The sequence below is a fragment of the Camponotus floridanus genome, unplaced genomic scaffold (assembly GCF_003227725.1).
Source record: "Camponotus floridanus strain SB8 unplaced genomic scaffold, Cflo_v7.5 scaffold90, whole genome shotgun sequence".
NCBI classification, from domain to species: domain Eukaryota; kingdom Metazoa; phylum Arthropoda; class Insecta; order Hymenoptera; family Formicidae; genus Camponotus; species Camponotus floridanus.
In genome coordinates, this window is record NW_020229861.1 from 1 (window position 1) to 15,713 (window position 15,713).

The 15,713-nt window shown below is 32.1% G+C and overlaps 1 protein-coding gene across 1 annotated transcript; it reads left to right on the forward strand.

Annotated features, from left to right (window-relative positions):
• Window positions 1–132: 132 nt before the first annotated feature.
• Window positions 133–15,456, forward strand: LOC105254993 (solute carrier family 23 member 1; the record flags this gene model as incomplete). The annotated part of the gene is made up of 4 exons (XM_020028682.2): window positions 133–222; window positions 11,876–12,017; window positions 14,856–15,003; window positions 15,106–15,456. Coding segments are annotated over 4 exons (432 nt in total), but the record flags the coding sequence as incomplete, so codon positions are not given.
• Between the last annotated feature and the right edge of the window lie 257 nt (window positions 15,457–15,713).

Sequence of the window (15,713 nt, forward strand, 5' to 3'; positions counted from 1 at the left end):
TATATTATATATATATATATATATATATATATATATATAATATATAATATATATAATTCATATATAAATGATTGAACTTGCTGTTTTAAAATATATTGCTTCATGTTTATATTTTATTATTCTTAATTTAATTCTTCGTTAGGTCTGTCGACATTGCAATATGTAAATCTCAATTCTTCAAGAAATCTGTTCATCTTGGGTCTGTCCATGTTCTTTCCTCTGGTAAGCTCTCAAAGATACAACTGATTTTATAGTTATTTAATTTATTCATACGCATAAACTTGGATACGCACCGGCAGGAATGTCCCGGTATGTATGTGTGGACGGTCGACGTCATACGCACACACACGAAACGTGCACGTACGTGAGCCAAGAATTTATTCTTCATTATAATTTATCTTTTTATATAATTTAAGTATTATTTAATTTAATAGAATGAATGCTGATCTTTAGTGCACGCGGTTAAGTCGCATTTCTTAAAGAAAGAAAAGAAAAGTATGCATATCGATACTAGAACGTACGAGATACGTATAGAAACAACGCGGTGTTCCACGCGGTATGTAGCTGTCTCGCTCGCACTCTCTCGTTCGAGCGTCGAGTGAGAAAGACGGCTATTGGACATCTCTAACTCGGTATTATGTCTTGTAATGCTTTCTTTCTCGCTCTTATGCTGTGCGCGAAGGACACAACATCGGAACGCCCCTCATTACTTTACCCCTACTTTCTCCTTCGCTGCCTGGCCCACGTACACGCACCGGCAAGAATGGTGTCCTGCTATGCTTGTGTTGACGCTCACTGACGTCACACTCACACAAGCGAAGCGCGCATGTACGCAAGCCGGGCAGCGGGTGGTGTCCGATAGCCGTCTTTCTCGCTCGGCGCTTGAACGAGAGAGTGTGAGCGAGACAGCTATATACGGCGCGGGACACCGCATTGTCTCTATACGCGTCTCGCGCGCTTTATCGATATTGATATATTTTTCATTTCTTTCTTTAATAGAGTTAAAATATTCTATTAAATTAAATATTAATTATATTATATAAAGAGAAAATTTAATGAGCAATAAATTATAACTAATTGTTATAATAATTAATTTTTATAATAATTAATGTTGTAATAAATTTCATAATAATTAATTTTGTAATAATTAATATCTTTAATATCTTTAATCTCTTTAATATATCTTTAATATCTTTAATATCTCTTTAATATCTTTCATATTTTTAATTCTTAATTCTAATAATTCTAATAGATTTTATGATAATAAATTCTTTTTTTTTTATCCTATAGTCGCTCAATAGTCCTTCACTCACTCAATATTGGAATAAAGAGTGAGAGTAAGACAATTATGCTGCCAGATATTGCCGTTTGTGTGCCATAGTTGTCTCACTCGCACTGTCTCGATTGTTCGAGGGAGTGAAACGTCTATAGGCGCTTCTCGCAATGTGAAAGTTTTATTGGCCCTGAAAAGGGCCGATCATGGGACAAGCTGCGGAAACATGCATATCAATAATCTGTCCAGTATCCGGACCGGTTTATTACTTGATTGAGTCGATTAGGTATCGAATCAATCAAGTTAGCGAGGAAATCTGGTCGGAATCGAAGTTCTTCCCAGATTTCTTTCGCATGGTTGACTAACGCTGCTATCATCCTCTCCCTTCTTGGTTCCCATCGTTGAACCATTTGTGCCCAAACATTTTCGATTAAATTTAGATCTGGCGAACGAGCAGGCCAATTGACCAATTGTATCTCCGGATGATTCCGAAACCATGTTTGTGTCTCAATAGAAGTATGGACTGCGGAATTATCTTGTACTAATCGGATCACTGGCATGTCCTCTGCGGGGTAGATTGCACGTACTGATGGAAGAAGAGCATCTTCCAATATGCGAATATACTCCGCAGAGTTCATGCGGGTGAGAATTTCCACCAATTCACCGATTGCAGTACCAGAAATCCAACCCTACATTGCGCAGAAAATCCTTCCACTTCTTTGTAAAGGCACAACATGGTTTGGATGCAACCGTCTCTTGGTTGCCATACATGAGGTTGACGATCGGCAACAACCTTTTCATCGGTCCAGATCGTTGCCTCCCATTCTTCACGGCTCATCGCCAGGTTTTCCAAAGCGAACGCGATGCATTGCTCCCGATTATTCAGAAGTCAGCATAATTTTGTGGGCTGACGTCGCCGGGACGTATGATTGTTTATGATAAAAAATGTGTAATTTGCAATGCACTTTTTGTTATAAACAATCATGCGTTTTCTTTGCACCAATAGTTTTGTCTCATTATCCTGTGCATAAAAGTATTAGGGTAAGACTACCGAAAACTAAATATTTTACGAGATATTTTGCATTTTATATCGAAGTACTGCAAACTTTGAAGCCTTATAACTCAAAAAGTATTTAATGAAAAAACATTTGTCTGTAGTGTTTTGGAAAGCTCTCGAGATAAGCTACAAGAATATGTAATGAAAAATAGTGGGTTCAATTTAAGAAATTGAAGGTGACCTTCAAATGACTCTCCAAGGTCAAACCAATGCTACCATCTTATGTCCCCCTTCACACCCTACAATTTTTGTTTGAAACATTTCTTTCTGAAGAGTGCTGTTTTCGAGATATTAGAGTGCATCGATTAAAATGGCCCACCGTGTATATATATATATATATATATTGTATATATATATATATATATATATATATGTTATATATATAGGGTTATACACATGTTATACACATATATATGTTATATATATATATATATATATATATATATATATATATTTTCCCACCTAGAAGTGGCCACCCCCTTTTATCTTTTAAATTAAAAGAGATAGACCATTTAAACTAATAGAGATAGAGATAACAAATATATATGAAATTAAATGGCTTTAACTGAACTTTATTTTGAGTATAGTGGTTGATTACAAAATTTATCTGTATTAAAGAACGGAGAGGTATGTATAATTTTTTTATAATAATGTAGATATTTTGATATAATAAAAGTTGTAGCGCTGTTTGAAACGAATATAATGATGTATGATTTAATGTAAATATTTTACATATTATACGAGATTTTCCGGCTTGAAATATCGCGGGCGACGTCCACCATTTCATTTTCGACCCTGCGATATAGCCAACTTCTGACTCGTGCATTAGAGGTTGACATATGTCATGTTGTCATTTAATCATGATACTCAGTGAACACTTTTAAGTTCCCGCTATTCCTTCAGCTCACCGTTACTACATTAAAAAAGGATTTAGCACAGGCGCATTGAGAGTTTACAGATTATGAGATAAACAATTTACGACTCGTGGGCTTCGCGCCGTATACAGCACGCCCACTTGTTCTGTTTAATCCGCGCACGCATTCATCGATAATATCGGCACGCGTATTTCTCGACCAATCGGACTCTGACGGGATAGGCAATCCGTCATACTGCCATGTATTCAAGTGCAACACCCTGTACATGCTCAGAACTATACTTGCTATAAAATAATCTGAGCTATAATTGAACTATAATTGCTTTAAAATAATCAGAGCTCTTGAAAATTGACCGGCGTCTATGCCGATACATGTAAGGATCTGAATGCCTTTTTTTAATCTTAATTAATATTTTTTACTTTTAAAATGCAGAACTCTCTTTAGCATTCATATAGAACTATGTAATTTTTGAATTCTGACAATTATTGATAGGGAAAATGTCGTAAACAAAGTGAGTCGCTGTGTGAACTTGGCGGCTCAGTTCCTAAGCCATTTCTTTGATTTAATGACCAGAACTATTAGTTTAATTCATCAAGAACTGTAGAACTATTAAAAATAAAGCCAAAATTCTTAACAATTAATGAGTTTCCATGAAATAAGACGCCAGTTTCACACACACATCTTTTATTTAAAAAATAAGACTCATATGTGAAATAAATTTTTTAAATAAAAAATAATTATTTTTCAAAAAAATCTAAAAAACATTCTTGTTGCTACACAGTATATTTTAAAAATTTTAATTAAATTTTATTAAAGAAAATTACTAAAATATTTTTAAGGTATGTCCATTTCTTATTTTTCACAAAATTCAGCTTATTTATCAATTAATATTTTTGGTATTTTCAAGAATTTTGTATTTTTACTTACCGCAGTTTCTTATCCAAATATCAAATCTTTTATCAGTTTTTTGTGGAAAATAAAATAATTTACAGTTCTCTGATTTGACATTATTACAGTTCTTGTACACACATCTATCGAATATCGTGATTTTTTTCACATTACCGTTATTTATTTTGATCCACGAAAAAATTCCTGCAATAATTAAAAACAAACCGGCCGCGAACGGAAAACGCCGAGAAAGCACGCAATCTCCACGAATTTCCGCGAATCTCATGATTTTATCGAAGCTACAATTTCGCTGAAATTGTAGATTCTTAAAATCGGATCACTGTACACGTCACAATTCACAATAATATCTTTCAGTAACTGCAATAAAAAATCGTAAGATATTGAAAATCGCAAGCAAAACCACAATAGAATTCGATCAGTGAAACACAGTCGATATGGACATGCGAGAACAACAGAAAACAAGTGAACATTTAAACTAGTGTTGCGTTAATCTAGTTAATCTGCTTTATTGCGTTCGTTTATTTAAAAGTTTTAATTCTTCCAATATTTCCCTTTAATATATTTTAAAGATCCTATCTTTTAAAAGGCCTATTTTAAAGACGCTTTTCGGAAATAAAGTTTGAAAACGTGAGTTATTTAATTTTTATTTACTTTGTTATTATCGGTAATTTTAAGAATTTTCTGTTTGAAGATTATAAATCTTCTATTATCAATTTATTACAAATTTGTTGAATTTTTCGCTTATTTTCTTTCGCTTGTTCTGCGAGCTCATAAGCCTCTAGCGTTCTCGAGTGATCACAATTGTGTCCTACAGAACTTTTTCAATTGGACTTTTGTTTACGATTTTCAATGTCATACGATTTTTTATCATAGTTACAAAAAAATATTATTGTGAATTGACGTGTAATCCGATTTTAAGAATTTAAAGTTTCAATAAAATTGTAGTTTCGAAAAAAAAAATCACAAGATTTTCGGAAATTCGCGGAGATTGTGTGCTTTCTCGGCATTTTTCGTTCCCGGCCGGCTTGTTTTCAATTATTGCAAGTGTTTTTTGTGGATCAAAATAGATAACGGTAATGTGAAGAAAATGATATTGGACAGATAAGCATGATATTCAACATATAAGCATATAAAAAATGTAATGTCAAATTATAGAACTGTAAATTGTTTCGTTTTCTACAGAAGACTGATAAAAGATTTTACATTTAAATAAGAAGCTGTGGTAAATAAAAATACAAAAATCTTGAAAAAATACCAAAAATATTTGATGATGATAAATAAGTTAAATTTTGTGAAAAGAAATAGCTAAATCTTAGAAATTTCAAGTAATTATCTTCAATAAAATTTAATTAAATTTTTTTTAAATACACTGTAATGTGTAATAAGATAACAAACATATAATACATATTTCACATTTGAAATAAATTTTTTAATATTTTGAACATTATATTCTCTTTTTTTAATGAAAAAACATTTCATGTTTAAAATTGTATTTTTAATTTTTAATGATTTAAAAATAATAAAAATAAGACTCGCATCGGTACATAAATGTATAGAAAGGAAAAGACGGACTATCTGTAACCAAGTGCAGTAAAAAGAACGCAAATTTATAATTAAACATATTCGTTTATTTTTTAAAGTTTCAATCCTGGATTAGGACCATCTTCAGCAAACTAGTAAAAATAATTATTCTGTAAACATCTAAAAAACATTTTTTTAATGTAGACATTGCAGAGGTCGTTATATAAGAACGACACAAATGAAGAAGTAGGCAAACATTTCACTTCTCACTCGTCTCATGATCAATTAGGACTTGCACCAGGATGTCGGTAAGGGGCAAAGTGTGTCGATAACCAAAGCACAAAAATGGTGGTCTCGCCTTGACACAGTCTTTGGCTATCTGTCTATTAATCTATTAGTAATAACGTAAACGAAAAACATCGATTGGCCATATAATTCTACGTATATTGTCGCGAGCAACGGTCCATGTTATCGCATCTATGAATAACGACTGGTCATACGTATATCACTATGCCAAGCGAACCATATTATTACCGATATCTTTCTATGCCCGATTGGTCCCGAGGAATGCGTCGTACTCTCGTACCTGAGATTGGATCATATTCCCACTTTATCGCTTTCTCATTCATGCATGTCTTCTCGAAGCTTCTAGAAGTTCGGAAAGCTTTCGTGCATGTTCGAGTTTCAGCGACACAATTTATGTTCCGGAATGAACACTCTTGACCCCTATCGAAATTTATCTGAACTACTAACTCTTCCTCCTTGTTGATAAATTCTGCTATGTCATCATGCTTTTCTCTTATTTTAACACAGCAACGTATAAATGTATGAATAAATAAATAAATTTGTAACGATACGTTCGCGCACCGTTCCTATATATCTGACTAATAAAATGTTTATATTTCTCTACTTGCTTGTTCTATCGCACCCGCTAATTTCCTGTCGTACACCTGTTATCTCGCTCGCAACTATGCATGCACATACGCTCTCTCGCTTGCACGCTCGCTTTCTCGTTTGCTCTCACCGTTTTGCGCTTGCTGAATATTCGCGTATTTTCGCAGTCGTGCCCCACCTGAGTGATTCGCCAGGTAGGGAAATCTCCGGCCGAGTATAAGAGCCGGCACGACCAGTGCATCGAGGCAGTGATGATAGGCCGGGTGACTTTTTCGCGCATGCGCCGCGAACGTGGCGTTAACGAAGTATCTAGTAGAAGCAAAAGGTGTGTCACTGGTCGCCCTTATATAAATTTCTGAAAGAAAATTTTTAGAAAATTTTTACCAGTGATCAACAGCACACTTTCATTTCACTAATCACTTTTCTCGCTGTACTTTAAAATACTATCAAGAGACACGGTAGTGTCTTGTGTTAAGTCCCGCGTAAGTAACAAGACACTCCGTGTATAATTACGCGAGTCGGATAGTTGGAGATATTCGAGATTATCATATTGAAATAATCGCTGAACGGATCGAGTTCTTACTAGGCTTAATTGATAGCTTGAGCTTGATTTATATAAGAAAAGTGTCTTTATTTTTGCTCTACGTGCATCGTGAACAGCAATATTATGATCCAAAGTCGAAATATGAAAAATTTTCATTAAGAAACGTCTCCTTGGTCAACGCTCAAGTCCCCAATGCGCAAGCGTACAAAGTTGTACGTTTGACGCATTCGACGTAAGATTGCGCTAGCGGCGCTCCGTGATGTTAAGACTACTATATATACAGGGTGTCCTAGACCACTCGTACACCCCTTTTCTTTCAAAAACTAAGCATTTTAGAGAAAAACGTTTTCGACAAAAATTGTATGGTTTTGAGGGGAACATAAGATGTCATTAGTTTGACCTTGGATGGCATCGTTAAGGTCAGGTCAACGACACCTTTAATTTCTTAAATGGAACCACCTATTTTTTATTGCATATTCTTATAGCTTATGTCGAGAGCTTTCCAAAACGAGTGAAAGAGCATTTTAGTAATATAAAATTGCATGAAACGAATCATTCCGTCATAAGTAAACATAGATTGGAATCTGGGCATGAATTTGACTGGTCCAAACCTAATATATCACACAATAAAAAATATATACGAAAGAGAGAAATTGCTGAAATGTTTTATATTAAGAAATTCAATAATTTAATCAACCTACAGAAGGACACGGATAGTTTAAATAATGTCTACGACAAAATAATAAAGGTCGTGTAAATCGTTATTTTTGATTTAACATATTCAGTTCTTTGACGAAGTCTCACATTGACACATCGTTTTATCTCTCGTTTTCAAAGTAACGATCTTGCAACTATAACTTTTGAACCAAGTAAGCAAAAGCTGTCTGCCAGCAGCATGCGAGCAGATTCAAACAGAATATTGCGGCAGATTGGCGTCCGCATTAAGCTTGGGTTCTGCTAGCAGAATCTGTCAGCATAAACCGACAGCAGATTGACAGCAGAAATCGAGCAGAATCTGCGCACCATCTGCAATCCAATGGCAAATTGACAGCAGAAACTTCACAAGATTTGCGCTTACTTTTATTAATGTTATATAAATGCAACAAAATTGATTATTACAGGTGCTAAATAACAATATTGTTGGCAAGTTAATTAGAATTTTCTTAGAAAATGACATATATGTATGTAATATGTTATATCTCATATAGCGAAGGACTAATTTAATTTAATTAAATTAATAATAAAGTAAATGATAAAAGTAAATGTAACTTGTAAAACTTGAGATGTAATTTATTTAGAATTAAATTCTTGCTTTATGCCTCAAATAGGCAGTACATGAATAATTTTTCATTTATCATATTGATTCCAATCAGTTTAATATTCTGACTCTCATTTGCTTGTATCAGATATCAAAAATTAAAGTGATAGAAATTAAAATGATAATTACTATATTTTTAGTCTTTTATTCATATTCGCGACTTTATATATATTTCTGACAGAAATTCAATTACGAGAAAATACAGCTCATGTAGTGGTAAGTGAAGGAACTATCGAATCATGCAAATCCTTTTTTGCCATCTGCTATCAGAGATTATGTGCGCAGATCCTGCTAGATTTCTGCTGACAATCTGTTATCAAATTGCGTCACACAGATCCTGTTCAATTTCTGTCATCAATCTGCTATGATAATTTTAAACAAATCCTGTTCAGTTTCTGCTATCAAATTATGTCAGCAGGTTTTGTAACATTTCTGCTGACATTCTGTTATCATTATTTGATATAACAAATTTTTTATACAATCTGCAATCATACTGTGTCGACAAAAATTTGTAGCAGAAATTCACAAAATCTGTTTGAACAGACTTTGCTGACTGGGAAGTTTTATAAAACTATGACTTATTTGATCTATATATATTCGAATGGTTCACATTTAATGTGTGTGGTACTGTCTATTCAAACCGTTGAAAATCTAATTATCAATTTTATATTCCATTATATACTTGAAAAGGACCACAACCATATGGTCGAAATGTCATAATAAATAAATAAAATTTTGGCTAGTTTTGGTCAATTACATTATTTCCAAAATCTTTGATTATTTGACTAGCGATATTAAGATAATTTATGAATTTATCACATTTAATTTTAAATTGATTCAAAAAATATCTCTTTCACAAAAAATGAATCTTTGCACTCAATTTTGACAAATGCCTAATTTTGCTACATTTGCAGCTGGAGCCATTTAATTATGAGCGGCGGGAACTTAGTTATACTCCTAATATATTATATTCATATTACATATCTTTTTATTTGGTAATTATGCACTTTACGAACGACCTCACCGATTTTAATGATCTTGACATATATTGTCAAGCTCACTCTCCTGAGTAAGTATCAAAATGTTTTAAGTATCGCTCACTATTTATTAAAAAGTTATTAATGAAAAAAGTTTAATAAATATAATATGATTTTGTACACATCATGTATGTTTAAGAAAGTATATTTGAAGGAATATATGTTTAATACAAAAAGTCATCATTAAATGTAGAGTAAACTTTGTTTTTGTGTTGCAAAGTACATGCTTAGAGACGTGGGTTCCGCCCCCCCCCCCTTCGAAAGATATAACTTAACTCAAATCTATTGCTGATTTAAAACTAAAATTTGGTTTCAGATGAACCTTGCTTCGCATGGAAAGTTGCAAACCCATGTGAACTTTATTTTATCTTGCAAAATACATGCTTGGAGACAGTAAGTTCCCCCCTACGGGGAGACTCTACTTTCGAAAGATATAACCTAACCCAAATCTATTTCTGATTTAAAATTAAAATTTGATTTAAATCAGAATAGATTTAAGTTAAGTTATATCTTTCGAAAATGGAATTCCTCCGTAGGGGGGGGGGGGCGGAACACACTGTATCCACGCATGTACATTTTACCTTGATTCTTAAAATGTACATAATGTCTAAAAATTGCACATATAATTCGTAAAACTTTTTTCGTTAATAACTTTTTAATAAATAGTGAGCGACACTTAAAACCTTTTGATGTTTACTCAGGAAAGTGAGCTTGACAACATATGTCAAGATTATTGAAATCGGTGAAGTCGTCCGCATAATTACCTTTTATTTTAATATATTTATAATAAAATTTTTCTAATATTTAATTTATAGTATAATTTATTATTGGCTTTTCGGTAATCAGAATAATATTTTATAAACTACATTTAAAATTGACAGATGACTTAAAATTGATAAATGTAGATAAATGTTAGAATTGTAAAACAAATTCCTTTTCTATTCCAAGCTCTTTTATAATGTATCTTTTGCATCTTGCTTCTTGTTTTTTATTTTTTTACTTTTACATTTTTTGTTTTCTCGTTTTTTTGTTTCTTTTTGTGTCGTTCAAGATAAAAATTGACGAACTCCACAAGAAACAAGCAATACGTGACAAAAAATGTTCACACAATTGTTGATGTGTAAACAAATAATAGACAAAATTTAAGAAACAGGGGGTAAAAAGCATATTGTAAATAAACCTTAACAGTCATAATGCACGAATTGTTTGATATTAGTTATTACTGGCTCTACTAGTTTTATAAAATATTATTGACTACTATGTAAGAAACGCCTCAGGTAGCACACATTCTTTTTATATACATTTCTTAAATGTATGCAATATTTTTTAACCGTAAAGTATTAATAAGAAATATTTATGTAGAAACGTTTTTAAAATAGAAAATATATTCTGACCATTTTTAAACGTATTTTGACCGTTTTTAAGTGTTTTCTAAAAATATATCTCTTTTAGAAAGTTTTTCGAGTGAACATTTTAACCAATCAAAAACATTTCCAAGAAGTATGAAACAATTATGAAACGGTTCTAAAACGTTTCTCGAAGAAATATTTGCGAAACATATGCGAAACGAACATGTGCTACTTATGCCCGTTTCTACTAACGATTTAAGAAGATAACTTCTAGTTCTTGAATATTGGTTTCTACCATTTTTGTTTCTACCATTTGCTCAGGTTTAAACGTACATAAGCTAAGTTTATATTGAACAGTCAATTTTGGCTGTTTAGAAGTAGTCGAACTACGGTTAAGATATATAACTAGCATTCCTATAATTTCAAATATCTATATAATTTCACATTGTCATCTTCGGATGACGAAGATATAATCGAAAAATTAAATAGAAGAAAAAAAGCACTTAAACAACGTATTAATTATATTTTAATTTTATTATATATTTTCTCTCGTCTTACAATTGATATTTTATTATAACTGTAATTACACTTTATCTCAAATCACTTTCTAACTCTTTCTGTTTTTCTTCTTTTGTAAATGCTTTTGTCTTAACATGTCCGATCTCATTCAAAGCTCAAGAATGTCAACAAATTCAAAAATATTCAAAAATTTAAAGGTTATGTGACAAGATACAATATCGTTATAGCTAACATTGATCAATCAATATGCGAGTTGTAGTAAGAGATTCTAGAATTGTAACATATAATGTACTTATAAGTTTTAGCTAAATGTTTATATTATAATGTTGGTAGAAAATAATCAGCATTAAATTTTAAGTTTAATTTTAACAAAAGTTTCGCTAAACTGAAGATTAAGGCGAAGATGAAACGAAATAGAAACGAGCATAACAATATTCAGTAGTTCATTAGTTTATAAGTCAATATGATTAATTATGTTTAGTATATCTGGGTACACACCTTGTGAATGTACATACCACATATAAACATAAAATAATAAATGATATGATAAGTGATCTCGATCCGACTGACTATTTTTAGGTTCTATCAAAATGGTTGATCAAATATCCAGACATAATACAAACAGGAAGCGCTACAGTAGATGGTGTACTCACTGTATTACTTAGCACTACTATTCTAGTCGGTGGTGCATTAGGGTGCTTTTTGGATAATATCATCCCAGGTATGTTTTCAATCAATTTTAAATTAATAAATAATAATAACTGTATAATTTGGGAATTATTTATTTATACTAGGACTGTGAATTAATTTTGAGGGATTTACAATAGATGGCGTAACTTATGCTATATCGCATCGGACACTTCTGTAACTATATTCATGTCAAAGCTCTGTCATTAGGCTTTACTTTTTATTACGTGTCATTTTGCTGAAGTGTAAACAACATATTTTTTCTCAGCTCCGAAGATGTCGAATTACAAGCCAACAAAACACCATTTGCGGGAAGTTTTACTTTTCCTGTTTAATTCAAAGAAAAGTGCTGCTGAAAGTCATCGAGTACTGTTGGAAACTTACGGTGAACATACTCCATCGATAAAAACGTGTGAGTATTGGTTTCGACGTTTTAGAAGTAGTGATTTCGATACAGTTGACAAAGAACGTCCTGGTCAACCGAAAAAGTTCGAAGATGAGGAATTGGAAGCATTACTCGACCAAGATTCATGTCAAACGCAAGATGAACTTGCTGAATCGTTGAATGTTGATCGCACAACAATTTCCAAACGTTTAAATGCATTCGGTATGATTCAAAAGCAAGGAAATTGGATGCCATACGAATTGAAGCCGAGAGATGTTGAACGGCGATTTTTCACGTGCGAACAATTGCTTCAATGGCAAAAAAGAAAGGGTTTTTGCATCGTATCATCACTGGCGATGAAAAATGGATACGCTACGATAATCCTAAGCGTAGAAAATCGTGAGGTTTGCCTGGTGATGCATCAACATCGATGGCAAGGCTGAATATTTATGGTTCGAGCTCATGCTCTGTATTTGGTGGGACCAGCTTGGTATTGTGTACTATGAGCTGCTTCAACCGAATGAAACCATCACTGGTGAACGCTACCGAACACAATTGATGCCTTTGAGCCGTGCATTGAAGGAAAAACGGCTGCAATTCGAGCAAAGGCACGATAAAGTAATTTTTCAGCATGACAACGCTCGATCACATGTTGCTCGTGTAGTCAAAAAATACTTAGAAACGCTGAAATGGGATGTTTTACCCCACTCGCCATATTCACCAGATATTGCTCCATTGGATTACTACTTGTTCCGATTCATGGAACACGGCCTGGCTAAGCAGCGCTTCCAATCTTACGAAGATACGAAAAATTGGATTGATTGGTGGATAGCATCAAAAGATGAGTTGTTCTTTCGATGAGGAATCTGTATGCTGAGATATCCAGAAAGATGGGAAAAAATAGTGACTAGCAATGGACAGTACTTTGAAAAACAATAATGTACACAATTTTTCACAATAAAGCCTTGAATTTACAAAAAAATCCCTTAAAATTAATTCACAGTCCTAGTATCATTAACGGACTTGCCGATGACCTTGATTTTTACATATGTTGTAGGAGATTGTTGATTAATTATTTTGTTTGTTTTATTTGGCGATCTCTTATAGTTTTTGAGATATTTAACAACAAAGGTTTAATGTGTGTGTGTATGTATGATGAAAACGTAATTTTTTAATACTACATACATTTAATACACAAACTACATGAGTTCTTCGTGTATTAAAAGAAGCTTCGCTCTTGCATCTTTACCCCCAAAAAAATTTCTGTTTTGTGCACTACGAAAGTACGATGCAATACTAAAACACGTTGCAATTTGGATTATATGATATGACCGAAATCAAATTTTAGTTGAATAAAAAAAAATAGGTTTAGGTTAAGTTATATTTTTTGGAAGTAGAGCCCCTTCGGGGCTCTATCTGAGGGAAGGGAAAAGGCCGATACTCATGGTATACGCACACATATACTTTGCAAAACATAGTTTACTTTCAACGCGGATTACGGACAGATGTAGATTGAATTTTACCCAATTGCATCGTTTTACTTTAATATTACGCGCGCGCGCGCGCGCGCGCGCACGCGCGCACGCACACACACACACTCACACACTCACACACTCATACACACACTCACACACTCACACACACACTCACACTCACACACACACACACACACAGAACTTATTAATTACGTGAGTGACGTATATATTGCAATTAAATGATTTTACTAAATAATAGAAACACCCCGAATACATTGTAAACAAATACCTGATATATGTACTTTATATAATAAATATATATGGTCGTTGAAAAAAATGTAGTCGAAACTAGCCAGAAATTTGTTTATTAATACGACGTTTCGACCATATGGTTGTGGTCCTTATCAAGTATATACTGGAAAGATTTATAAATAAATTTAACAATTAATTTACGGTTTGAATAATATAACATTTGTGCTTGTTATATTATTCAAACCGTAAATTATTTTTTTTTTTTTTTTATATATACTGAAAGATTTATAAATAAATTTAACAATTAATTTACGGTTGAATAATATAACAAGACAATGTTATATTATTCAAACCGTAAATTAATTGTTAAATTTATTTATAAATCTTTCCAGTATATACTTGATAAGGACCACAACCATATGGTCGAAACGTCGTATTAATAAACAAATTTCTGGCTAGTTTGGTCGACTACATTTTTTTCAACGATCCTTGGATTATCTGACTAGCGACATAAAGTTATTTTATAAATTTTAAATATATATGGTGTTAAAAATAACGTTTTAATCATTTTTTTTCATTAAATATCTCGAAAACTATAAGAGATCACCAAATAAAACAACAAGAAAAATTAACCAGCAACTTCATCTTTACAATATAAATATATATATAAATATATAAATATATAAAGATCAAGATCATTGGCGAGACCTTGTCCGTCAATGTAAATAATTACCAATTTATTTATTTGTTTGACATCAAGGTAACGCAAAAGAACGTGGATTGGAGGATTGGGCAAAGGAAATGGAATTGATAGATCCCACGATTGATAAAAAAACTAACGAAATGTCTAATGTTGAATATGTCTGGAACACTTTTGATTTTCCGTTTGGAATGAATTTGTTGACAAGGTAATCGCATAATTTTCGTTTTATTTTCGTTTGTACGTAAAATGATAATAATAATTATTATATTATTTGTATGTAGATGATAATAATAACTATATCTTTCAGATGGAAATGGACATCTTATGTGCCATTTTTACCCACATATAAAAGATTATAAATTTTAGACAGTACATAAAAGCCAAAAGACATTTTAAAGATGTTTTAAGAACGATAAGATGTCTTTAAATTGTTTTTTTAAATGTCTTAAAAATGTTTTGGAATGTACTGCTTTAAGAATGCCTTTTTATCTGATTGTAATTGAAAATATGTAATACAAAGGAAAGATAAGTAACCATAGTAGATGTTTTCTAATTAGGACATGTTAAATTTCATTGTGGTACTCCATGTAAAATTTTTATTAGAATGATTAGCATAGATTTAATTTCTGTAAATTTCAATAGAAAACACACATTATGATTTTCTATTTTTATTGTTCCAAAAATTTGGAACTGCAATCTATTTTTATATTCGAGACAACATATTTCTAAAATATATCTAAAAAACTTAAGATTTAAAGATATCTTTTGATTTTTTGTGCTATTTGGAATCTTTTTAATAAAGAGGAAGAATGTAAGAGAAATAAAAAGAAAAGAATGTAAAGATAGAAAAATGTGAGTGATCATTATTGTAACAACGAAAAATATTATTGTAATTAATTTTTATAAAATTAATTT